We start from the raw sequence: 25,458 nt of genomic DNA, 5'->3' as shown, positions 1-25,458 counted from the left end.
ACTGGGAACATGGGGGAAGATGAGAGGGAGGTAAGAGAAAGAGGAGGGGGGAGGAGGAGGGGGAAGGAGAACAGGGGGGAGCAGGAAGATTGAGTGGGGGGAGGAATAGAGGAGAGCAAAGAAAAGACACACATCAATAGAGGGAGCCACTATAGGTTTAAAGAGAAATCTGGCACTAGGGAAATGTACAGAGATCCACAAGGATGACCCCCAACTAGGAAACTAAGCAATAGTGGAGAGGATACCTTAAATGCCCTTCCCCTATAATGAGATTGATGACTACATTAAATGTCATCCTAGAGCCTTCATCCAGTAGCTGATGGAAGCAGAAGCAGGGATCCACAGCTAAGCACTGAGTCCAACTCCTGGAATCCAGTTATAGAGAGGGAGGAGCGATGAGCAAAGGGTTCAAGACCACGCTGGGGAAACCCACAGAAACAGCTGACCTGAGCAAGTGGGAACTCATAGACCCCAGTCTGACAGTTGGGGAACCAACATAGGACCAAGCCAGGCCCCCTGAACATGGGTGTCAGCTAGGAGGCCTGGGCAGTCTATGGGGCCTCTGGCAGTGGAGCCAGGATGTATGCCTAGTGCTTGAATGGACTTCGGGAGCCCATTTCCCATGGAGGGATATTCTCTTAGGCTAGACACATGGGGGAGGGTCTAGGTCTTGCCCCAAATGACTTGATAGATTTTGATGATCCCTCATGGAAGGCCTCACCCTCCCTGGGGAGTGGATGGAGGATGGGATGGGGGTAGATGGGGGGGCATGGGAGGGAGAGGGAACTGGGATTGATATGTAAAATAAGATTGTTTCTCATTTAAATGAAATTAATGAAAAATAAAATAAAAAATGGACAATTACACACACACAGACAGAAAGACAGCCACAGAGAGAGACAGTTTTCCATTCTCTAACACCTCCCTTTGCATTTTCTGAAGCTAGTACTAAGTCTACACAACTGAGCACAGACAGCACTTCACTTTCAGTCTGTGGTGCTCGCCAGGGACTGGACCCTTTGTGCACTGAGCGCCGTCTCCGGAGCTTGCTCAGGCTGCTGCTGCTGCTGCACTCCACCTTAGTTTTCCACCCGACTCAGCACGCAACGTCACCAGAGCTTTTGAACTGGATGTGGTGGTGCAGGTTCACAATCCAGGCCCTAGCGAGGAGCAAGCAGGTGGATCAGAAGTTCAAGGCTACCCTCAGTTTAGCACAGCAAGTCTTGGACAAACAAACGCAGAACAAGGAACATTAAAGCTGACCTTCTAGTGCTGCCACTTAGGGGGCAGGGCCACTGCCCACTTCTCATTCAATGAATAAGAAAAACATTTTCAGGTGGCAGAAAGTGTTAGCAATTTTTCTATTCTTTCTCTTTTGGGAAAAAAAAATCAAGACACTTCCTTGTAACACCAGCATTCATGAGGCTGGGAAATAATTTTAAGCCTGAGTGAGACACTTTTTCAAACGAAAGAATCAACAACATGGTATAATTTACCATGTCAATGTAAACTAGATTTAAAAGATGGGGTGCCAGTACTAGAGGTACAGCACAGAGGCAGAGCCACTCCTAACACATATAAGGCCCTAGGTCCAATCTGCGCCCCCAAGCACAGCCTCCCTATAGCCTCTGGTTGCCAACGTGTTATAATTTTTAGTTCCAGCTCTGGCTTATTTTATGGCAAATTACTGCACTAAACACCTTTTATGCTTGCCAAGTAGGCTGCACTAGCTGACCAGTCACAGAACCCCAGGGAACCACCTGTCTCTACCTCTCCAGGGCTGGTCTAATGAGCTTGTTGTCACCACATCCAGCAATTTTATGTGGGCTCTGGGGCTTACAATCAAGTTCTCAATGCTTGGACAATAAGGACTTTACTGATGGGGCTTTCTCTGAGTCTTCCTCTTTGTTTTATTTTTATTTAAAAGTAAAACTTGCTGCAGTATAGCCCCCTAGAATGTTCTTTTTTTAAACACATAATATTTGGTCAAGGTAGTTCAATTCTAGCACCCAGGAGGCAGAGGCAGAAGGAGTGATGCAGATCCAAAATAACCCTTGTCTAAAAGCAGTTTCCAGGCAAGGCAGAGTCATATAGCAATACCCTGTCTCAACCAAAACAAAAAATAAAAAAGAAGCAACACATACATAATAAAGTGGTATGTGACCTAGTCCTCTTCCCCCCAAAATACTCCAACAGGTTAGAAACTTCAATACTTTACTCTACAGGAGATCTTCACAAACCTAGTTTTTGTTCTAAATTTTTCATTTTTAAAAGACAGGAAGGACACTGGGTTAAAGGAAGGATCCCCAAAACTTACACTGCAACTTTTCTAAAGTTGATTTCAGTTTTAAATGAAATGAGGTCTTGAAGAAATGCAGGTGAATGCTGTAGAAGTGACTCAGACAACATAAACTCACGTCCAGTCATTATCCAGCTTTACCATCCTACAAAGAAATCCTACTTCCCCATTCATAAAATGCTGTCCCTAAAGAACTGAGAGTACAGCTCAATGGTAGAGCACTTGCCTAGCATGCATGACTTAGCACAGTAAAGACATAAAGAACAAAACCACAATAAAACAATGACAACAACAAAGGCCCTGCCCTCAGCAACTACCTCATCCCCTTCCGCCTCAATGAATGTAGCGGTTCTGGATAGTTCAACAAATGGCCCGAAACAACTGTGATCTGCGTCTTCTTTCACTCTCCAAATAAGTCAGAGGTCCATTCACAACACTGCATGGATCAGGACTTCCTTTTTTTCTATTTTTTTTAAACAGACAATATATATTGTATGACTATATATCATAATGTGTTTCTGCTTATGAACATGTTTTCATAGCTGATTTTGAAAAAAAAACCAATTTTAGAAGCAATAAATAACATAAAAGATGCACTTTTGCAAAAGGTTTGCAATTCTGAGGAGGGAGTCCCTTCAAACTACAAAAGGACAAATCTCAACGAGCCAGAGGTGAAGCTAGTTCTAAGTTTGGTTCATAGAACAATAATTAATTTGAAATTTTAATAGAAAATGCAAATCACAAAGTTCCACATGTGATATAAGAAACTCTTATGTAACAGAGGCTGGCATGGTCACTTATGCCTGTCATAAAAATATTCAGGAGGAGCCGGGCATTGGTGGCGCACGCCTTTAATCCCAGCACTCGGGAGGCAGAGGCAGGCGGATCTCTGTGAGTTCGAGGCCAGCCTGGTCTACAGAGCGAGTTCCAGGACAGCCTCCAAAGCCACAGAAAAACCCTGTCTCGAAAAACCAAAAAAAAAAAAAAATATATATATATATATATATATTCAGGAGGATGCGGAAAATCTGAAGCTACCCTATAAAACCCTGTCTCAGAAAAAGAGACGCAAACAGAGAACAGAAATGACCTCACCTGCACCCTCAGGGGAATGATTATTTTATTGAGGTGATCTTAAGCAGTTTTACTCACTAAGACACAAACTAGTGACTTATCCCCAGTTACAACTCTCTAGGTATTTAAAAATAATCAGTGTGTGTGTGTGTGTGTGTGTGTGTGTGTGTGTGTGTGTGGTGCGTATGTGTGCAGGACTACATGCACACCTGTGAGTTCACATATGCCTCAGCATGTTTACAAACCATGGTAGTTAGTCTCAACTTCTACTATGGGTTCTGGGGACAGAGCTCATGTTTGGCTTTGTGGTTCTATGTCTGTTTAAAATCTGGGTTTAAAAATGGTAAAAGTAGCCGGGGTGTTGGTGGCGCATGCCTTTAATCCCAGCACTCAGGAGGTAGAGTCAGGTGGATCTCTGTGAGTTCAAGGACAGCCTGGTCTACAGAGAGAGTTCCAGGACAGCCTCCAAAGCCACAGAGAAACTCTGTCTCAACAAACCGGGAAAAAAAAAAAAAAAAAAAGGGACTTAGTTTCCTTGCAGCTGTGGCATCAGCCCAACCATAGTAGTTCTATCATTGGGGCATAGCTTAGGTTCCCAAACTACTTACCATTAAAGCAGTCAGTGCTCTGTAGCTAAAATTACTTGATATATCTAACTAACTATTTTGCATGTCAAATTAAAACTCAGAATAGTTAATTTGTGCTAGGTCATATGACTAACAATTTAAAGAGGTACTGGAATGCCAATCCACTGGCTGTTCATTTGTTTACATACAGACCCTTCCCATTATTCCATAATCAATGAGACACCCAGGGAAAAAAGTATCATTGATATATAACTTAGCAAGCCTGAAAGCAATGCAGACACAGTAAGATGAAGCAGATACCAGTTTCATGTTCATTAAATATGGAATTTATGGAGAAACTCAAATGATCTAGTGGCAACACCTACTAATAGCAGATAACCTGAGGCTGCACTTTTGAGACTGCTGATTTGCTATGTAGTCCATACTGTTCACTGTACTCCAGGTTCTAAGGCTGATCGATTGCTCTCTCATGGATTTTTGATTAGCGACAAATGCCAATGATTTATAATTCTAAAGTAAGGAGCCGTATATCAATGTCCCATAACAAATTTGTTTACATAGCACATCATCAAAGAACTGTGGGCAACACTAAAAACTCCCCAACATTAATTGTATCTGACTAGATGGCATTTACTATCCCTTTACATCTATTTGTGGGTGTGCCTACACATGTGAGAGCAGTGCCCTCAGGGTCCAGCAGAGAACAGTCACTGAACACTTTTCATTTTATTTTACTTTTGCTTTTTCCAGACAGGGTTTCTCTGTGTAGCTTTGGAGCTTATCCTGGCACTCACTCTGTAGACCAGGCTGGCCTCGAACTCAGAGATCAACCTGCCTCTGCCTCCTGAGTGCTGCGGTTAAATGCGTGTGCCACCAATGCCGGGCTTACTTTTTATTTTTTTTTAAAGGTGGGGACTCACAATGTAGCTCTTAGCTCTTGCTGACTTGCAACTCTCTATATAGACAAAGTTGGCCCTGAACTTACAGACACCTGCCTGCCTCTGCCTTTTGAGTGTTGGGAATAAAGGAGTGTGCCACAATGCCCTGCAGTCACTACACACTTTTAAAAATAAGCCCCACCCTCCTTTGGAGTAAAAAGGGAGAAAAAAAGTTAAAAACATTAAGGTTGAGTTGAGGGAATCCAGATAACTAGAGCAATGGCTACCACCTAATTCATTCATCATCTAAAAAAATAGAGAATAGGACCATGAATTTTATGTACAAAAATACCTTTTAAAAACAACCGCAACAACAAAATCCCCAAAAGCAAATGAGTAAAAACCTCTAGTAAATCCCAGAGTAAGACAGCCTCTTACCCTCACACAGCATGAAACCTTCAATTAGCAAAAGGCCCTGCTATGTTTTGAGAGAAAGTGGAAATCATGAAATTAAACATGGAGAATGAGACAGGAAGGAGGGAGAAAAGGAGTATGGGGAGATTCATATATCCATCCAGCCAATCACCCACCCATCAAGCAACAGATGAAAGTTAAAGACTACCAACCGAAAGAAGGACTAGACAGGAAAAAAGCACCGCCTCCAATGGCCTTCCTGTCTTGCTAAAAGAGAGAAAAATGGAAGCTAAATTTCATTAATTGTTTTGGTCAGTACAGCGATACAATATAAATTTATAGGGATCGATTAACTAAGAAACACAGTGACACCTACACCAATTGTTATTTATTATGAAACTTCCAGAAAACTACATGGATCCTAGAATAAAAAGAAGATTAACTCTAAAGGTTTAAGACAGAGGAGAAAGAAGTTTAAAATATCATAAAACAATGGTTTCAAGACTCCAAAGGAGATCCATTTCTTCCCAGAGCTCCACATGAATGAGTGGAAATACTAGACAAGTAAAACTTTACATGAATGAGAGAGTGGAATATTAGACAAACTAAGTTTCAGAGATTCTTTTTCAGAAAGCTGGGAGGGGGGAAAAAAGAGGAATTTAAACTACCAAAAAAGCATTTAAATGAGAATGTGTGGAGTCCTGAAATAAAATATTTAGCACAGATTTGACATGAAGGGAACTTAGGAATGTGAGAAAGAAAAGTCCTAGGTCAATGCTTGCAGCAGAAAAACCAAGATCTTCAAGATAAACATATGACACGTACAACAAAAATGCTAGTGGCAGGCTTAATGGGTGACTGGCAATTTTTACAAGTCACAAAACAATTTAGTCCTATTAGGAGATATGTGTGTCGTGTGTGTGTGTGTGTGTGTGTGTTAGTAGCAACAAGCACAGAGGAGTTAAGGAAACAGAGGAACTTTGAAGCTCTAAGAGAAAGAAAATCCCAAAGGATGAATATAAACACAGGTATAATAGTGTTTGTGAATAAATTTAATTTAAATATTCTATTGGACAAGTAGTGAAGGGCAGAGTACAGGATGCATGTGTGCAGAAGGGCTAACTGTCCATCTTTTGCAGTAAGCAGTAAGTAGAAGGAATGGATGGGCTAGGACACTTTTAAAACTATAGGAGTAAGTAACTAAAAAAACCAGCAAAGTTCTCAATAGAAAATGGGTCAGAATATATTCCCTTTTCCATTGTAAATCCTTAAGCACAAAATGAGTTAACTATGTACATATGTAATTTACATTTTGACTTAATAAATTTTTAAGAATTAAAATAACCATAAATAATTCTATTTCATAATTCAATGCAGTAAATGAAAACTTAATGTGCTACATCTCTCTCTTATTTAATGAACACATTATAACAAGAATTTTAAGTACTACATATCATATGAACCACATTGCAAATATTTTTGCTGAATTAATTAACCAAAGCTTGTCATCAGTAAATAAAAAGACAAGTGTGTGGCATCTATTAGATCTTCTCAAGACTGACCTCACTAGAAGGGAAGGAAAACACAGTGGGCACATAAAATGATACTTCAAGATCTCTATGGCCTTTCTAAGATCTTGAAATATATGTTTTTTAGCCTGTTACCTAAGTGCTTTGGTCATAAAAATTATCAAATATTTTTGAGAATTTCATTAAATTAAGATCATATTTTACATAAACTAGTTGGATATTATCCACACATTACATCAATTAGGTATACTTACAGATATACAAACTGAAGCTGAATGCACAGAAAAGATTAGGAATAAAAAAACTCACAATTTGGCTATCTCCATGTAAAAATTTTTCTAGAAAGACTTAACAATGGCCAGGCATAGTGGCATTCTCCTTTAATCCTAGCACTTGAGAAGCAGGCAGGTCTCCGTGAGTTTGAGACCAGCCTGGTCTACATAGTTCCAGAACAGCAAGGGCACATAGACTCCATTTTCCCTTCCCCGCAAATGAAGCTGAAACCAATACAAGAACACATGATAAGAAATAGTAAGTTTACATAATCTAAAAGCACATTTCTACAAGGTAGAAGTAGTAACCTTACGGTAGAGAAAGTTGAAAATATTACATTTGCTGTTTACTTTTGTTTGCAGACATGCAGATACACATGAACCATAGTGAGTGTGGAGGTCAGAGGTCAACCTCAGGAGGTTGGTTCTTTCCTTCCACCTGTTGGCATGGTCCAGGCTGGCTCACTCACATGCTTCGGGGAGGTTCTCTCTTCTCCACCTCATGTCCCCACAGGAGTGCAATTACAGATGCCTGCCAGGACACTGAGCTTTTTACTTGGGTCCCAGGGACAGGTTAGGGTCCTTAGGAAGAACCATCTTCCCAGCCCATTGTTCTTTTTCATTTCCCTTTATTTTTCACAAGATAAGGAGGAACCCTGTCCTTCATGCCTCTACTTTTAGAAAGCTGGCCTTATAGGTGTGTGTCGCCACGCCTAGATAAAAATACCTTATAATCAAAGTAGGACAATTAGAATAAGGCAGAAACACACACATGAAAGACCACCACTGGTGCTTCGCACAAAGCTGAAATTAAAGGCGTGAGCTCTGTTTCTCTTTTAGACTGATTCACTCTTGTGTAGCCCAGGGTGGTCTTGGACTCATAGACATCCATCTGCCTCTGTGTCCTGAGTCCTGGGATTAAAGGTGTGTGCCACCACTGCCTGGCATCTATGGCTAACTAGTGTGGCTAGCTTTGCATTCTGATATCCAGGCAAGCTTTATTAAATCATAAACAATATATCACCACATTACCCATTTGCAAATTGTGAAGGGAAGAATTTTAAAATTATTTTATTTATTCCTTGACAATTCCATAAGTGACACTCCCCAATATATTTCCTTTCCACGAAGAGAAGAGGTTATAAAGAATATAGATTCAGATTAATGTTCGGATTCAGTTTCAGAAACATGAGGTTAAATGTTTGCATGTTTTTAAAACATTCATAAGTATGAAGGACAATAGCTTCTGAGAACTGAATTCTTTTTGGAGTCATCTGGTATATCTACCATGATGAATACTTAAAAATAAAAATTTAAGTTAGATATAAACAAAATGTTTATCAAAATATGTATCAAAAATGTTCATATATACAAACACACATATAAATGTATTATATGTACCTGAAGTCTGGTCAAATCTTTAAGCCATTATCTCAGTTGGAAATGAAACTCCCATTCTCATTTTTCTACTTTCTGGTCAGAGTACGTTGCTCTCCTGTATTTATCCAAATCTGATGACTTTCTCTGAGCAGTATTCTCTTCATACTTTCATATAAATTCTCTGTTAAATACATTCATTTGTATCTTGAACTGAACCCAACCTTTTACACTATAGATCTCAGTGTGTGCAAAGATGATTAAGCCTATTTGTGAAGTGGTTTAGATGAAATTTCTGTGAGTAAAATATGTGTTAGATACCATGCCTGTGAATCAGACTGCTGCACTTTCAACTGCTCCATGGCTGCTCAGGTAATGTAACAGTAATGATACCACACTATCAGCTATAATCTTGACAGTGTCATCGTGTGCTAGGCTATTTCCTCAGCCATCCAAGTATATTAACCCAACTAAAACTGAAACCCTGTGGAAAGGACACCAAGGACACTGACACAGAGATAGCACAAATGGCTTCTCCAAGATCACAGGCTAGGAAGATGACATCAGGGTTTTAGCCGGGCCAGTCCACTAGAGACCGCTCCCTCCCTGCACCAGGTAGGTATCTGATGAGCAAAGCTACCAGTGCAACCCGGGCAGACAGACATGAAATGTCTTTTTTTCTCCTCTCTGTTTTCTATCTGTCTGTCTGTCTGTCTGTCTGTCTGTCTGTCTGTCTGTCTGTCTATCTCTTCCTTCCTTCATTAATTAATTAATTAATTAATTTATTTATAAGCACAAGCTATGCCTGGCTCAATCAACTGTTTTTAATGAATTAAAAGTTAAGTTTCTTTTTCGAGACAGGATTTCTCTGTATTGTTCCGGAGCCTGTCCTGGAACTTGCTTGGTAGACCAGAGTGGCCTTGAACTCACAGAGATCTGCCTGCCTCTGACTCCTAAGTGCTGGGATTAAAGGTGTGTGCTACCAAAGTTTTTTTTTTTTTTTTTACTGGCATTAAGAAATGAAATGGAAGAATAAATAGAAACCTCTATTTCCTGCATTTGAAATTTAGAAATTTTATTTTAAGAGCAGGAAAATCTATACTTATCCAAGTGAGTAAGATTCTATGAAAACCCACAGAAGTTATGAAAAGCACATTTAATGTTATTAATTTACTACTGCTATATTTACAATGTGTTTCTCTACATAACTTATTTTGAAAAATACCAAACACCACACAGAAAATTAATTATTTGAATTCCCTCAGCTGTTAACCTGTATTTACCAATAAATTGCAAAATGTTGTATGCAACATGCATGCACCAGCATACATGGAACTTTTTACCCTCCTGGGACATTAGAAAATTACCTGCAGACATGTATTCAATGCAAATCTCCTAAAACTAAGGACATTTCCCCAAACAAATACAAATTACTACAGTAATGCTATAGCATATGATACACAGTTCTATTGAAGTTTTTTTCAATCATCTCAAAAATGTCCTTTGCAGCAGCCTCTCCTATTAGGATGTATTCAAGCCCGGGACTAGTGCTACCCTTGTGTGCCCCTTTGCCCCACCTTATTTGTCTTTCACGAGAGTGGCATTCCCAACGGTCTAGGCCACTTTCTAGTGGAATACCCCAGAGTGGACTCATCTGATGCTTTCGGTATGACTATATCTATGCTAAGTATTTTAGGAAGAAAGCAGATGGACAATGCTTGTTTCTTCTCATTGCTTGCCATTTGGACTCATACCGAGTCATTTATTGATTGTAGAACAATCATGTCTTCTTTGGAAACACTGCAATTAGCTATTATAAGTACTGTTTAGATGAAAATGATTTTTTGAAAACAGACTCATTTTATTTTTAATCATGTATGTGTGTATGACTGTCTGTGATTATGTGAATATACCTGCCAGTGTCCATGGATGCCAGCAGAGGACTTTGAACCCCTAGAGGCAAAGTTATAGGCATTGTGAACTGTGTCACATGGGTGCTGGGGACAGAACTTAGCCATTCATAACACCTGTAGTCTAGTACCAGGAGATTTGATGCCCTCTTCTGGCCTCTGCAGACGCCATCCCATATATGATGCATGGATGTGTAGGTAAAACCACCACACACATCAGATAAAAATTAGTTAAAAAACCAAAACAACTGCTACATAGAAAGCAATTTCTCTGTATTTAGAGGGAAAAGTCTCTTATGTGCTAGTATAGACAAAGTTAAAAAAATTACTTTTGATCCTCAGCTAGTTGAATCTGTGGATGTAGGCAGCCAATTTGATTTGTGTTTGACTATTTTTGCCAGCTATTAATTCTGAAAGTGAAACATCAATCAACCCAAGAGCAAAATCTTCTAATCACTTCCTTTAATTAATTATAACAGGCTTATTAGAATATCAATGACTTGAAGACATTAGTTTTTATAATGTTATGATAATTAGTGTTCAGAAGATCTTTTTATGAGTATAGAGATTCTTCAAAATCCACAAAAACAAATTATAGCTGGGAAGTTTTTTTAAATAAGGAGTTGAACCTAAAAAAAATTCAGTGGCAACTATAAGAAAAAAAAAGCACAATTTTTAAGTGACAAGCATAATACATAGTACACACAGATCTGTGAAACATGAATTATTTTCAAAACATATAAGAAATTTCCACTACCTGCAGGATCACACTTGGAATTTATAATTCTCACCATAAACTAAGAACCTGAATGGTTGAAGACCCCTTGTGAGACAAACATTTGGGAACTCAAATTAGGATGTTGAGAATCTAAGCTGACATGTATCCTTACAACAGTGATGCTCTGGCTTTTAAGGAAATAAATGTTGACTGAAAGAATATAATACATTTCTATTCATAATTTAAATATTTATTGAAAGGGATACATGCTTAAAACATGTATTGTTAACTGACGGATTATTCAAAATTGATGTTGCTTGTTATGTTTCTAGATTCTTTATTTGGTACCGATATTATGATGACCTAAGTATTGCAATTTTAGAAAGAGTCACTCACTGTCTAGTAAATGAATTACATCTTGCATGTCTTTAAAAGGGTCGTGGCTATTGTCAACCCTCTGAATTTCTAAGAGCATCTAAGAAATAGTTTCTCAATGTACCACTTATGAGGTTTTTAATTAGAATTGCACTGAGTCTACAGATTAATTTAAAAGCTGACAAATTTGAGTCATTATAATATTGAGGCTTCTAATCAAGAGCCATCTTAAAAATTCATCTCTATTTCAGTTTCCACTTATCTCAATTATGTTTATGATTTCCTGTGCAGAAGCCTTGTTCATAGTTTATTAGATCAAGTTCTAGATATTAGATCTAAAGTCCAAAAGCAACAAAATTTGACAGTGGGGAATAGAAAATTTTTGCTTTTAATACATAATATTAAAGTGTTTTCCAAAGTCTGTAAGAGTTATCACTTCTAATATTGGACAGCATTTACAATTTCATCAACTGACTGTTCTAAGTGGCATCTCTCTGCTGACTTCATTTGCATTTTTCTGACAGAACAGAGCAGCTCTTCATTACTTTAATAGATATTATCTTCTAATGTATAATTTCTGGTGTTGTCTTGGGACTAATTATATTCTGTGTTCTCTTTTTCACAGTGACGGTTGGGGACTTCTTTATGTCTCATGGACACTAACTCTTCCTTGCTTATTTGTGTTGGTGGCTTGTCTTCTGATCTCTGAAGGGCGTTTTCTGTCTTACAATTAATTAGTTTTTGCCATTATAACTTCTGTATGTAACTCAAGAAATACTAGCCACAGCCATATACACTTAATCCTATCCAAAAGGGTGAGAAGCAACTCTAAAGTTGTATCTTAGAAACTCTATTATTCTGATTTTCAGTTAGTTTTATGATCCTCTTAAATGTGACTTTTGCGTATGTACTGTGCTACAATTTGTAGATGGTTTATCCCCGTAGGGTTTATGTGTTAGAGGTTTAGAGCTTAACTTGGGAGGGAATGAATATATCTAAAGGGTGAGGCCTAGAGGAAAGTTGTTAGGTATTTGAGAACTGAAGTTCTTTTGGGAAACTAAATAATTTTTCAGGCTGTAAATGGAAGGACATTAGGACCTGCTTTCCAAATACAATGTTTCTACTCAATATGTTATTGAAAGGGAACTCTCATGAGCTTTTCATTTGACACCAGACCACTTATGACAATGATAGAAATGCTTCTTTTATTGTTCAATATAGTAGCTATTAGCCATAAGTGGCTATTGAACACTTGTTACACGGCAAACCACAGAGGAAAAATTTAATTTTTAAATGAATTATTTTAGATTCACAAATACTTAGGCAAGATGGTACACAACTGTAATCCTAGAACTTGGTGGGGAGGTGTAGGCAATAGATATATGAATTCCAGCCTGGGCCAATTGAAGAATCTTTATCTTGAGCACAGTCCTTAAAATTTTGACATCAAAGAAAATTTCATTATCATAACTGTAGGGTAAAAGGGCCAGCCAAAGTAACCCATCGTGGCCCTAAAACCAGATCTAGTGAAAGAAACCCACCTGGGCCTGAAATCAGTCAGTGAAAGAAACACTTTAGCTCTGAACCAAAGAAACACATGTTGGCCCTGGAACCATAGCCAGTGAGAAACAATATGCCCTGACCCCAAAACTAGAGCCAAAATGTGAAAAAAGGCCAGTGAAAGAAATAGTTTGTCCCTGAACCAATCCCTGCACAGGAAAACTAACCAATCCCTGAGCGGAAAAAAAAAACTCCACCCCTATGAAGCCCTATAGAAGCCCCTAGCCTGTCCAGTTGTAGGCTGCACTTTCCCACCCTGACTCCCCCTTTTCAAATAAACGTCTTTCTTAAAAGAATTTTGGGTGAAGTTCTTCTTTCATGGGTGCAGACTAGAAAAACCTTTGCTGTTCCCTTAGAGGGGCTGAGCAAAAACAACAACAACAACAAAACAAACAAACAAAAAACAAAACAGAAGAAACAGTTACATCTGCTAGGAAACTCCCTTGGGAGTTGAAAAGAAATGTGACTTTTTGCCTGAGGCGGAGGAGATGGCTACATTTCTTCAGGGGCTTCCCCTTTAGCAGAGTGAAACAGAAAAGGTAACATCATGGGCTGGAGCAGAGCAGCAGATGATGACAGGTCTGTTCCCTTAGGGGAACCGAGCAGAGTTTAGCTGTAAGGAGAGGAGTAGGATTGTAACATCCTGTGTGGAGACCATCCCCCACCACACCCCAGCTTCAAGGATAGCCTGACTTCCCAACAAGTCAAAACACCTTATCCAGCCTGCAGAGCTGCCCATTGCAGCAACTTTCACAGCTCCAGGTGTGGCCACCTTTCCCTCAGGAACTATCCTATTGCATCTCCAGCCTCCAGAGCTGTCCTTTCAGGGCTCCACAGCTGTTACACTCTCACTTGCAATAACAAAAGCCCATGGTTAACATGCTCAGGGATGAAAACTGAAAAGCCGTTCCTTCTAAGATCTGGAACAAGGAAGGTAAGGATTCCCACTGGCACTCAACACAGCCTAGAAGAAAGCAAGAGGAATTACACAAAAAAGAGAAAGAAGGCATCCAAATAAAAAAGAAGGAAAGTGATGACATCATTTATTTATTTATTTGTTTGTTTTTTGAGACAGGGTCTCTCTGTGGCTTTGGAAGCTGTCCTGGAACTCTGTAGACCAGGTTGGCCTCAACAGAGATCCGTCTGTCTTTGCCTCCGAGTGCTGGGATTAAAGGGGTGCACCACCACTGCCCAGCTATGATGACATCATTTTGTTATAGAAAACTCTAAAGGATGTACAAAAAGCCTGTTGGCACAAATATATTAGTTCAGTGAAGAGACAGTATATGAAATCAGCCCTGACACAGAAAGAGGCATAGTGGTGTATGCTTGCAATCCTAGCTACAGGAGGCTGAGATAAGACGATCATTTGAACCATGAATTGGAGGCCTGAATAAAACAGTGAAACTCTTAAAACAAGAAAAAGAACAGCAAAAGAAACAAAGGAGAATTAAGGAAACCACTGCATTTATAATAGCATTAAAAGGAATAAAACAGAGGCTGAAGAGATGGTTCAGAAAGACCAGAAGTTTGGTTCCCAACTATCTGGTGGCTTCCAGCTACAGGAGAGGGGACCCCTCTCCTTCAGGGTTTCAGAGGAATGTGTGCACAAAACTAAATGCCAAATACATCTTTACATAAATGAATAAAGTACTTGGGATAAATTAACACAGGAGCATAATGAAACGTGTACTGAAAAACTGCTGAGAGTAACGACAGGTGACACACGTAGATGAAAAGGAAAGATAAGACAGATGCAAATGGACACATCAACAGAGTGAAACGCAACTCATGAGAAGAACTAGATACTTGACAGAGAAAACAAGACAGCTCAAATACGCAAAAACAAAAAAGACCCTCAAACATATGATAAGATGGGAGGGAGTACAAAAGATTTGATTAAACATTTTCCCATGTGACCAGGGAATCTCACATATTCCAAACAACCAAAGACAAGACGTTGAAGAGATAACTTCACTGGGAGTGTTGGCACAGGCCAATCTCTGAGTTTGAGGTCAGCCTGATCTACAAAGTGAGTTTCAGGGCAGCCAGGCTAACAGAGAAACCCTGTATGGAAAACAACAACAACAACAAAACCCAAAAAACAAAACAAAACCAAACAAACCCCAAACACAAAAGCTTTGCTCAATGCAGGATTATTCAAAATGACTATGATGAGGAATAACAACATAAATGTAGTACCAACAAAAGAGGGATAAAGAAAATGTCATAAAGTTCAAAATAAAAGCAGGAAGCTGGCCCTTGTCAGTTGTTTTGGGGATGAGGCAGCAGAAGGATCTTATATTCAAAGGACTGCATGGGCCAGAGAGTAAGCTAAAAGGTAGCAACTTTCTCAAAGTGAAAACCAGGCTGGGGACATAAATCAGTGGCAGGGCACTTGTCTAAAGCAAGCAAGTCAGTAGATTCTTTCTCTGATACCGCAAAGTGGGGAACTAAAGGAATCTTATTATACACTACAACACAGATAAACCTGATTACATTATGATGAATGAAATAAACCAGCCTCGGAGTCTGACGCTGCAGCCCCGAGCTCCAGGTGCCGTCGCCGTTCTCCTGCAGGTCCCGCGCCCGAGCCGCCGCCAGCAGCCATGGCCACCCCACCCAAGAGGTTCTGCCCTTCTCCTTCCACCAGCTCCGAGGGGACACGCATCAAGAAGCTCTCCATCGAGGGGAACATCGCTGCTGGGAAGTCAACGTTTGTGAATATCCTGAAACAAGTCTGTGAGGATTGGGAAGTGGTTCCTGAACCTGTTGCCAGGTGGTGCAATGTTCAAAATGCTCAAGATGAATTTGAGGAATTGACAACGTCTCAGAAAAGTGGTGGGAATGTTCTTCAAATGATGTACCAGAAACCCGAGCGATGGTCTTTTACCTTCCAGTCATACGCCTGCCTCAGTCGTATCCGAGCTCAGCTTGCCTCTCTCAACGGCAAGCTCAAAGATGCAGAGAAACCCGTATTATTTTTTGAACGATCTGTGTACAGTGACAGGTATATTTTTGCATCTAATTTGTATGAATCTGACTGCATGAATGAGACAGAGTGGACAATATATCAGGACTGGCATGACTGGATGAATAGCCAGTTTGGCCAAAGCCTTGAACTGGATGGAATAATTTATCTTCGAGCTACTCCAGAGAAATGCTTAAATAGAATCTATTTACGGGGAAGAAATGAAGAACAAGGCATCCCTCTTGAATATTTAGAGAAACTGCACTATAAACACGAGAGCTGGCTCCTTCATCGAACACTGAAAACTGACTTTGATTATCTTCAAGAGGTGCCTATCCTCACACTGGATGTCAATGAAGACTTTAAAGATAAAGACAAGCATGAAAGTCTGGTCGAAAAGGTCAAAGAATTTTTGAGTACTTTGTGATTGTACGGGACGACTACAGGCGACAGAATGTCTCCAGACGTCATTGTAGCTTGATGTTCAAACGAAGGTCTTTACAGGATTCAAGGTTTTAAACTTTTGGGTTTTTTAGGACAAAATTTTCTTTATGTATGTATATTTTATTTAATAATCAGAATCATCTGTGAAGCTTTATGTCCCTCCTTTACTCCTTTACACCCTCCACTTCCACAGTTTAGATCAGAGATGTTTATCTCACACCAGGAAGTCTGGAGGTAGATGTTCCCAGAACCAGTAAGCTGAGTGGACAGCTGTTACAAAAGGCTCAGCCTTCTGCCTTCTTGGTTTATCCTGAGCAGGTTGACATGTTTTCATTGTTACCGAGATTTACTGGTGACCAGTTTACCTGGCCACTTTATGCTCCATATAAAGGGAGTGTGTCTTATGTAAGTTAGCGTACCTATTACAAACTGAAAAGTGAAGTTGGGCAATCCCTAGAATAGGATTTGTTGGAAGTGTTTTTTGTTTTTCTTGTTCCCTTCAGTGGTGCTGGACATTGAACCCAGGGTCTCACTCATGCTTGGGAAGCGTTCTACAGTGAACTGTCCCCAGGCCCCAAGTGTTATTTTTATCAAGTGCCTCTCCCTTCACCCACTTAATGTCGATGATAAGACCCTGGTACATCACCTCATTGATGTTTACTAATGTGTCTGTGGTGCATTTGTAGAGGAAGAGGGTCAACTCTGTCCCCAATATTGTAATGGTGTAATTACTTTGTAAATCATTTAATCTTTACCTGGTTCTTCATCTGTGATGAGTACTCTCTTTTTTTTTTTTTTAACAAATTTTGGAGAATGGAAGAAATCTTTCTGTATTTAGGAGGTAGCTAAGACTTTTATTACATGAGTATAAAGCTTCATTGAATTAGCTACTGCTTTTCTCGGACTACTACAATTTAAATTACGATTTTTTTTCTTTTTTTCTTTTTTCTGGGTCAGGGTCTCTCCAGTTCTGGCTGTCCTGGAATTCACTATGGAGATCAGACTGGCCATGAACTCACAGAGATCCACCCATCTCTGCCTCCCTGCTCCCAGGGCTGGGACTAAAGGCATGCAACACCATACCAGGCTCTGACTTTTTGAAATCATTTGAGATACAAGTATGGTTTTTCCTCAGTTTTTTAAAAAATTTTTATGTAAAATGTTGATAGACCATAATGACCAGTTTTCCATTGGCTCTGTGTTGATAGTCTCTCTCTACCTTTATACATGGTGAGACATTGAGCTAGACCGAGCCAAGATGGAATGTTTCTTAGGTAGTCTGTTAACTTCATATTTAAGTCACACATTTCTGCTGTGAGAATGTTGTGATCACACTTTGTTTCACAGTTTGCTTTATAGGATTTTCCTTAAATTTCTTGTACTCACAAAAAGTATTGATAAGACAATTTTGCTTTATATATAGTGTATCATGGAAATGTTACAATTTTTGTTGAACTAGGAAATAACTTCAAATTCCAGGAGGCTTAAGGCGCCAGTTTAATGCACGTATCTCTCAACCACTTTCATGTTTAGCTATAAAAGTCTGCTTGTATTCAACTGAGGCCTGTATGTAATTAAAGAAGTATTTTTATTGTTTTCTCCAGTGTAGTTTTTTTAAGTCAAGATGTGCATTTTTACTAGGTAATTAGCCTTTCTAATTCACATTAGGAAAATAGTTTCTTGAAATGAAGAATCACATTTATCTTGAAGCTACAATTTTCCTTTCTAGTGTTACCTTTTATGTTTGGTTTCTTTTCAAAGATAATAATTTAGTGGGTTAACTGGTACAGTAACACTGATCTTTGAAAAGGGAACTCAATTTCAAATCTGTAATAACCAAAAATAAATTGTCTTGTGATATATCAGACCTCTTTTTATTTTTGTTTGATATAACTAAATTTGCCAATGTAAATGTTTGTCAATAAATAAATTGAAACCTTTTAAACTATAAAAAAAAAAAAAAAAAAAAAAAAGAAATAAACCAGCCTCTAAAAATGCAAATATGATATGGTTCTCCTTACAAGAAGCACCTAAAATAGTCAAATTCATACAATCAAAGACTAGAACAGTGGTTGCCAGGGGCTGTGTGAAGAACGGGAAGACATTAAAATATATACAGAGCAATATGAAAGACCTTTGAGTTGCAAGAGGTCTGTTGGACTGTGTTTCCTATTTAAAATGATTAAGATAGCAATTTGATTATGTATTTCTTACTATTTTTAAAACAGATATATTGCATATACAATATGCTTGTACCCTGTCCAGATTATGAATTCATAAGTAATTACAACACTAATATTGATAATATATGAAAATATGATCACAGGATTTTATTCCACAACCATATTCCATTTTTGTGTATTATTAAAATATTTTCATAATAAAATATTAAAAATTAATCACACAATAGATACTAGTGACAATCCTATTAATGTTTTCTTATTTATTTTATACATCTCTGTGTATATGCTATATGTGTGCTCATCAAGGGCAGAAGAGGGCACAAAATTCCATGGATCAAGTCATAGATGTCTGTGGGCTGTCCAATGTGGGCACCGGGAACTGAGCTCAGGGCATCTGGAAGAACTGCCAGTGTTCCTAAGTGCCGAGCCATCTCTCTAGTCCCTTACTTTTCATTTTTACATGAAAAAAGTATTTGTCATGTAATACTTATTCTAGCACACAAAACTCAACTAAAACACTCCTTCACAAAACGATTTAACAGAGCTGGTCATATGTATAAATAACCATGGCCTCTCATAGGTATAATCCAAGTCCTTGAGAGGCTGAGACAGCAGGATCTCTGTGAGTTAGAGGTCAGTCTGTACTGTATGTTCCCAAACAACCTAGACTGATTATAAAATGAGACCGTATTTCAAAAAAGAAAAACAAACAAATAAATAAACAAACAGGACACCCGTACTAACCAGGGCTGGGGAAATGGCTCAGCCCACCAAGAGCTGGATGCTCAAGAATGAAGAAACAAGTTCAATCCCGAGCACCCATGTAAAAACACTGGGTGTGGTAGTGTGGGCCTCAGAGGAAGAGAAAAAAGTATCCTTGGGGCATGCTGGGTAGCTATTCTAACCAAATTGGAAAGCTCAAAAAATGTTGTGGACAGCTTTTGAGGAAGCTATCTGATGCCAACCTCTGGCCTTTACACACATGTATACATTATATGCATGTGCACCTTGACAAGTGTGCACATGTAAACATAAAAGAATGTATACACACTTGAAACTACAGCAAAAGCAAGAGAAATACCCACTCCCCCAAATTAAGGACATATAAGATAGATAATAAATTTAAATGATTACAGCTAGCCAAATATTTAAAAAAATTCCATTTAACTATTAATAGGTGTTTGGAGGTTCCAAACTTGTTAAAACTTTAAAGGAGCTTTGGGGTTATTTTCTCAAATTGCAAAAGCACAAAATTCGACCTACAGCAAAGGTAGGAATCTGCCTGGTCATGAGTTTGAGGCTAGCCTGGGTTAACAAAGCATGAGCCTATCTTAGAAAACAAATTCCCAAACCCAAACCTCAAGCCAAAAGTAAATCTTTTCAGGAGGAAGGCAGAGGAAGAGTCTCTCAGAGACCTAAGGTCAGTCCATGTCCCTTCCTGTGAGCCTTTTAATAGTGCTAGCTACAATACATCTTCTTCCTCTTCCCCAGTCAGGATCACTGCCCACAGGAGACCCTTGATTTTCAAACATTTCTGAATCAGAAGGCGTACTTTAAAGGAAAGGTATAGTTGTACTTTAACAGTGAAATAAAATACAAACTGCTAAGAGTAGGAAACTTCTGATAGACTGTAGTGAGAACCAATGAGGAATTGTGGTATACAGGTGAGATTGAGGACTCCTTGATGTGATCATAGAGTGACATTAAAGAGATAGGTGATCTCTTTACTGTGTGTGCACACTCGTGTGTGCATGTAAGTGAGCATATGTATGTGTTCTGCTGGGGCCCATGGCCTCACACATCAAGCAAGCTCTCCATTATTTACCCACATCCCCAACTCGCTAAAGAATTTTGTCAGCATGGTTGCCAGAATTAATAGAAATGGACCAAAAATATCAACTACAATAAAAATTATCACTTGTTTACTGTGATTACACAACTCAAAGGCCATTTAATGCTTAATTGAAAATTAACATTTTATTCAGTTTCCCTAAAAAATTTTAAGAAGAAAAACATGAATTATAGATGCATCACATATAACCCCACTTTCTAAAGAGAAAATTAATAGATGTAATGTTAAATATTAACCACAATAAAAAGGACAATATTCTATATATCCTCACTTTATTATGAAATCATCTGTAGGATTTCCAAGAAAACATACTGTAGAGCAGTGAACATGGAAGTCACAAAGTTTCTTATCATGTATTAGGGGTCAGTCTAGACTATGACATCAAAGTCAGGAAAAATGTCCTAAGGACATAAATTGAACACAGATTTGGATGAATATATTCTTGGCTGTCAGTACTGTCAATTCAAGATAGATGCTTAAAAATATAAGTAAGTACACTGTTTCCCATAGTATCAAGTAGTCTGGTAACTCACAGCTTATTGATATAGCCACACAATAATTATAGAGTGTTCAAACATTGTTCAGAAGGCAAAGAAACCAGCAAAGGCACTCACAAACTGTGTTTCCATGACACACAAATTCTTTTTTTTGGTGACTCACCTTTGGTGTCAAAGTGTAATGGACAAGTTAACTGGGCAAAAGGTTGCAATTATATTGCCAAATTAGGCACCTATGCTTGTAAAATGGACATTTTTTATTTTATTTAATTCTATAATCTCTAAAACAAGTAATTTAAAATTCATAGATTGTAGTAATGCAACTGTATGTTTACTCATTCATCAGATTTATGTTCTTGGAATGATTAATAATTTCATAAATTAAACTACATTTGTTAAAGTGGATTGTGGATTGTACTTAATTCATGTAAATACTATGAAATCACCAAAAATCTCAGGTAACAGATATTAAATGAAGACATGACATTTCAGCTAATGAAGCAAAGCCATTTATCTTGAAACATTCAAGCTACAAAAAGAGAAACCTTTAAAAGCTGCCTTAAGTTTGCAAAAATCAGCAACTTTAATCTATCCACTTTCTTCTGACCTTTACACTCATCCTCAAAAAAAAAAATGTTCAGCAACATAAATTCCATCTCCAAAGGCTGCTGCAGATCTCATTTTCTGCTGTTTTTCCATTAGGTATTTATGGGACTTGCTAGTGTTACAAGGGACTAGTAAAACGCCAAAGTAATCCTGCAGTTCCTGTGTATGAATTCAGCTTTCCCCTTTGAGATGATAACTTTTTCCCCATTGCCAAGGCCTTTTCAGATCTGAGTAGAAAACTAAGACCAAAGGTGTCATGTTCTTTTGCTAGAGGTAGGCTTGGGGAGTCAGAGACTGTTGGCAGGGACAAAGAAAATGAACAAGGCTTGGCGGTTTAAGAATTGAAACAAAATAATTTTTTTAAGCCATTAAGGTAGGTTGTTACACGTTTCCATTAATTGAAACCACAGAATACTTTTATACGAGATAGAAAAGGAAGCCAGAGAGTTTTAAAGTTTGAGGGTCTCAGCTGTGTGCATACCTTCTCTTAACTGCACAGGAAACCAGCTGCTTCCATTTATGAACTGTATTGAACACATGCGCTCCAGTATACCCATGACATAACTCGTAACACTACACTTTCAAACAAGCCTGCCAAGAAGGGGGGAGGGGACACAAAACACTATGATGTTTTTGTAAAATGTTATTTAAGAAAAGAACTTTGTTTCCATCGGTGTGCTCCATTATGCATTATTAAATAGACGCATAAGGAAATCAGTGAACTTGTAATCAATTCATTGATTATCAATGTGGCTTAAGTATAAATCTAAAATCTGAGACAAACATATTAAATTAACTAATAATACTTTTATCTATTATGGAAGAAGTGTTGCATTAACTATGGGACACCAGACTATGAGAACGATTTATGTAAAACCGGACCAAGTCATTACCATTTGCCCCTCTGAGTTAATCGGACTTTCTGCCACTCCTTTCTGTTCTCTCATGAGCTTCTTCCAATCCAACAGCCAGTCCTATTGCAGGTATCTGTAATGGACGCCCAGAACCGGCTTCTCCTCACTTCTACTGCCATCATTCAGGTTCACCATACCCTTCCCTGGGCTGCTGCAACAGCCTCCAATTCAGCCCTACTATTAATCTGTGCCCTACTCAGTTGTCTATCCACAAAGAAGACACAGGAACGTGCTCCTCTTGATGACTTTTAATCTCACTGGGAGTAAAACACACACACACACACACACACACACACACACACACTTCAATGTTCTATAAAGTCTTATTTAATAGTTCCCTCAACTTTTGTGTGTCTCATTATAACTATACCGCCCAGTGCTCATTCTGCTCTAGCCGTATTAACCTCTATGTTAGAACACGCTCCCAATTGCATGTTACCTGCTCATGTTTAGATTGTTGCTCTTCTTGTATGTATGTATGTATGTATGTATGTATGTATGTATGTTCCTTGAAATTTTAATTTAGGCATATATTACCTTCTTGGGCAATGTATTTTTCTATCTGAAACTGAAAAACTCTTTCTGTAGACCTGAGGTTTTTTTCTGTTTAATTTTTCTCTGTAGTTTTTCCAACTATCTAGTATAATATAAGATCTTAAGGCAATATTTCTGAAAAAAAGTACCTTGAAGGTGACAGTTTCTATTTGTTTTGGTTAGATGAATATTTTTAGTAGCCAGTGAAGTTAGACATACATTAACCTTTTATTGAACTATCCATGCAAAATATTTACATTCAAGTACACTTTTAAAATTACGGAGACAGAAATTCAAAAACCTGTATTTAACTCACCTGTATTGTGAGCTAAAAAAAAGGACTAAAAGCTTGTGCGAAGATCTTTCATGGTACGGGATCAACGAGCAAACAGCAGAGCTAATTCACTGTCTTCTTACCTAACACTCTTGATAGACTTAATGCATAGTCACATGTCCTAACTAGGAAGGAAATCCACAGAGGACAGACTTACCACTGAGACACTAAAGAAGAAAACAGTAAGCTGAAATGCCTGTAAGAACCACAACTCAGATTTGTGTTTGGTCCTCAACCGCCAGCAAAAAGGAAGTACCAGTGGAGACTACTCAGATCCATAGTCAATCTGGCCAATGGCAGATAGACTTTGCTATTTAAAAAACACATTCAGAGACAAAATAATCACTTGGCAATTTTGCAAGACTTTTGCTTTTCTATGTTGACTAAACAAGCTTGGTCACTGTTTGGGAATTCCAGAAGAGGGCATTGAGACCTGCACAAATCCCTGACTCAAAGATAAGTCACACTTCTGGCTTATTCTAAATTATACCTAAGAGCCACCTCTTTCCTATGTGTGTCTTCAAGTTAGTCAACATTATGTCCTCTGTAGCTTACTTTCGTCATCCACAGAAGCTCATGTCTGGAAAGGGAACCGAATGTGTGATAAGCTACACCTCTCAACAAAAACATGCCACTTTTGATCCTAGACAGTTGACAAGACTCACAACCCAAGACCAGAGCAAATACAAGCTGAAATGTGGGTGCTGAATGTGTGAGTGCTACAAGCTGCCTTGTTCATTGTTTTCTGAAGCTGTATGAGTTCACTGTGACTAAACTGTAAGACGCTAATACAAAAATATCTAGATCTAAAAAATGAAATTGGAAATGTTTATCACTTATTCATAATCATTTCCAGAAATTTCAGTAGTAAGTCCTAGAATAAAATGTAATTATGGATTAAATGCCTTCCTTTCTCTATAGACTGATCTACAACAGTTAAGAGAAGTTCTTAGGATACACTCTCAAGACCAGCTTTAGCTTTCCTAGGAAGATAGGGGATTAGACAATATTTTCTTGATACTCTATGAGCTAATTTTTTTCCATGTTACTAAGTGTTTCTATATTATGTATAGTAGGTCAACAGTCTCAGGATTAAAATACTGTATTTAGTGATGGTATCACTTACTACACTATACAAAACAGGGCTCTCTCTATATTTGCTGCTGGTGAGGACTTTGTGCTCTGGTATAAAAAACAAAACAACAAACAAAAAGGAAATACAAAAAGGAATTAGACTGTTCACAAAACCTGCAAGGAATTTGTGTAAGATTCAAAACAGACATACTCTTTTAAAGTCAAGAACTTTCAAATGCAACAGTTAATCCACATAATAATTCAACAACCAACACAGACTCAAAGTTCTAACAGATACCATATGTAACCTGTAATAAAACCTGAGTTAAGATATTTCAAGCAACAGTGTAATTTCATTTTCCATTTTAAATACCCATTTATTTTTAGTTAACAGGCTATATAATGCAACACATGAAAAAGCTGTCATTGTATAATAAAACTCCAGAATAGATATTTTATTATTTGTTAGATTTGGGAAGTATCATTGCAAAGTGGTCTTTCCAAGTTTTCAGTGTTTTTATATATGAAGTTTCTATTAATTGTATAGTCTGGTGTCCATTTAAGAGTAATCTATTTAGGAAGCAGATGGGACAGCAGGAGAACCATCCTTAGGATATGAAATATACCAGTTCTAAATAATCAGTTATATTGAATACCCACTAGGTGTAAAACTACATTCTTTGTAAAGGAAATACATGTAAGATATTCATGAGAAATAAAAACAGAACTAGTGTCACAGGGGAAAGGTCAGACATCTAAAACATTCAAGCCAGTGAACTAACTAATTGAAACATAACTAATACCATCAGGGCCTTTTCCTGACAAAAGTAACCAAAGCCTTTGTTCTGACCATTACGGCTGCACTGGAGTATGGAATCCACCAGACTAGGAAGGTAAGAAGAGAAAACAGAATCTGTGAGTAGATAAGAACCCATGCGAAATGGTACAGAAAGAAATACACTTTATTTGTTAATGTTTTTGCAACAAAGGAACAATTATCTAGCTGCTAAATTATGAGAAACTGGGAACCTGAACGGTAGGTACCATTAAAGGAAA

The 25,458-nt window shown here is 38.3% G+C and overlaps 2 protein-coding genes across 5 annotated transcripts in view; one reads left to right on the top strand and one right to left on the bottom strand.

Moving 5' to 3' along the window:
* Positions 1-25,458, bottom strand: part of Adk (adenosine kinase) — a 391,346-nt gene that overhangs the window by 130,558 nt on the left and 235,330 nt on the right. The window lies entirely within an intron of this gene.
* On the top strand, positions 15,528-18,353 carry LOC121136173 (deoxycytidine kinase). Its single transcript, XM_040735978.1, has one exon. The coding sequence runs from the start codon at positions 15,603-15,605 to the stop codon at positions 16,389-16,391; it is 789 nt and encodes a 262-aa protein (XP_040591912.1). The 5' UTR covers positions 15,528-15,602; the 3' UTR covers positions 16,392-18,353.

This window comes from Mesocricetus auratus, unplaced genomic scaffold, assembly GCF_017639785.1.
Source record: "Mesocricetus auratus isolate SY011 unplaced genomic scaffold, BCM_Maur_2.0 Super-Scaffold_100053, whole genome shotgun sequence".
Lineage (NCBI taxonomy): Eukaryota > Metazoa > Chordata > Mammalia > Rodentia > Cricetidae > Mesocricetus > Mesocricetus auratus.
Note: the sequence above shows the minus strand (reverse complement) of the source record. Positions and strands in the feature narration are given on the sequence as shown.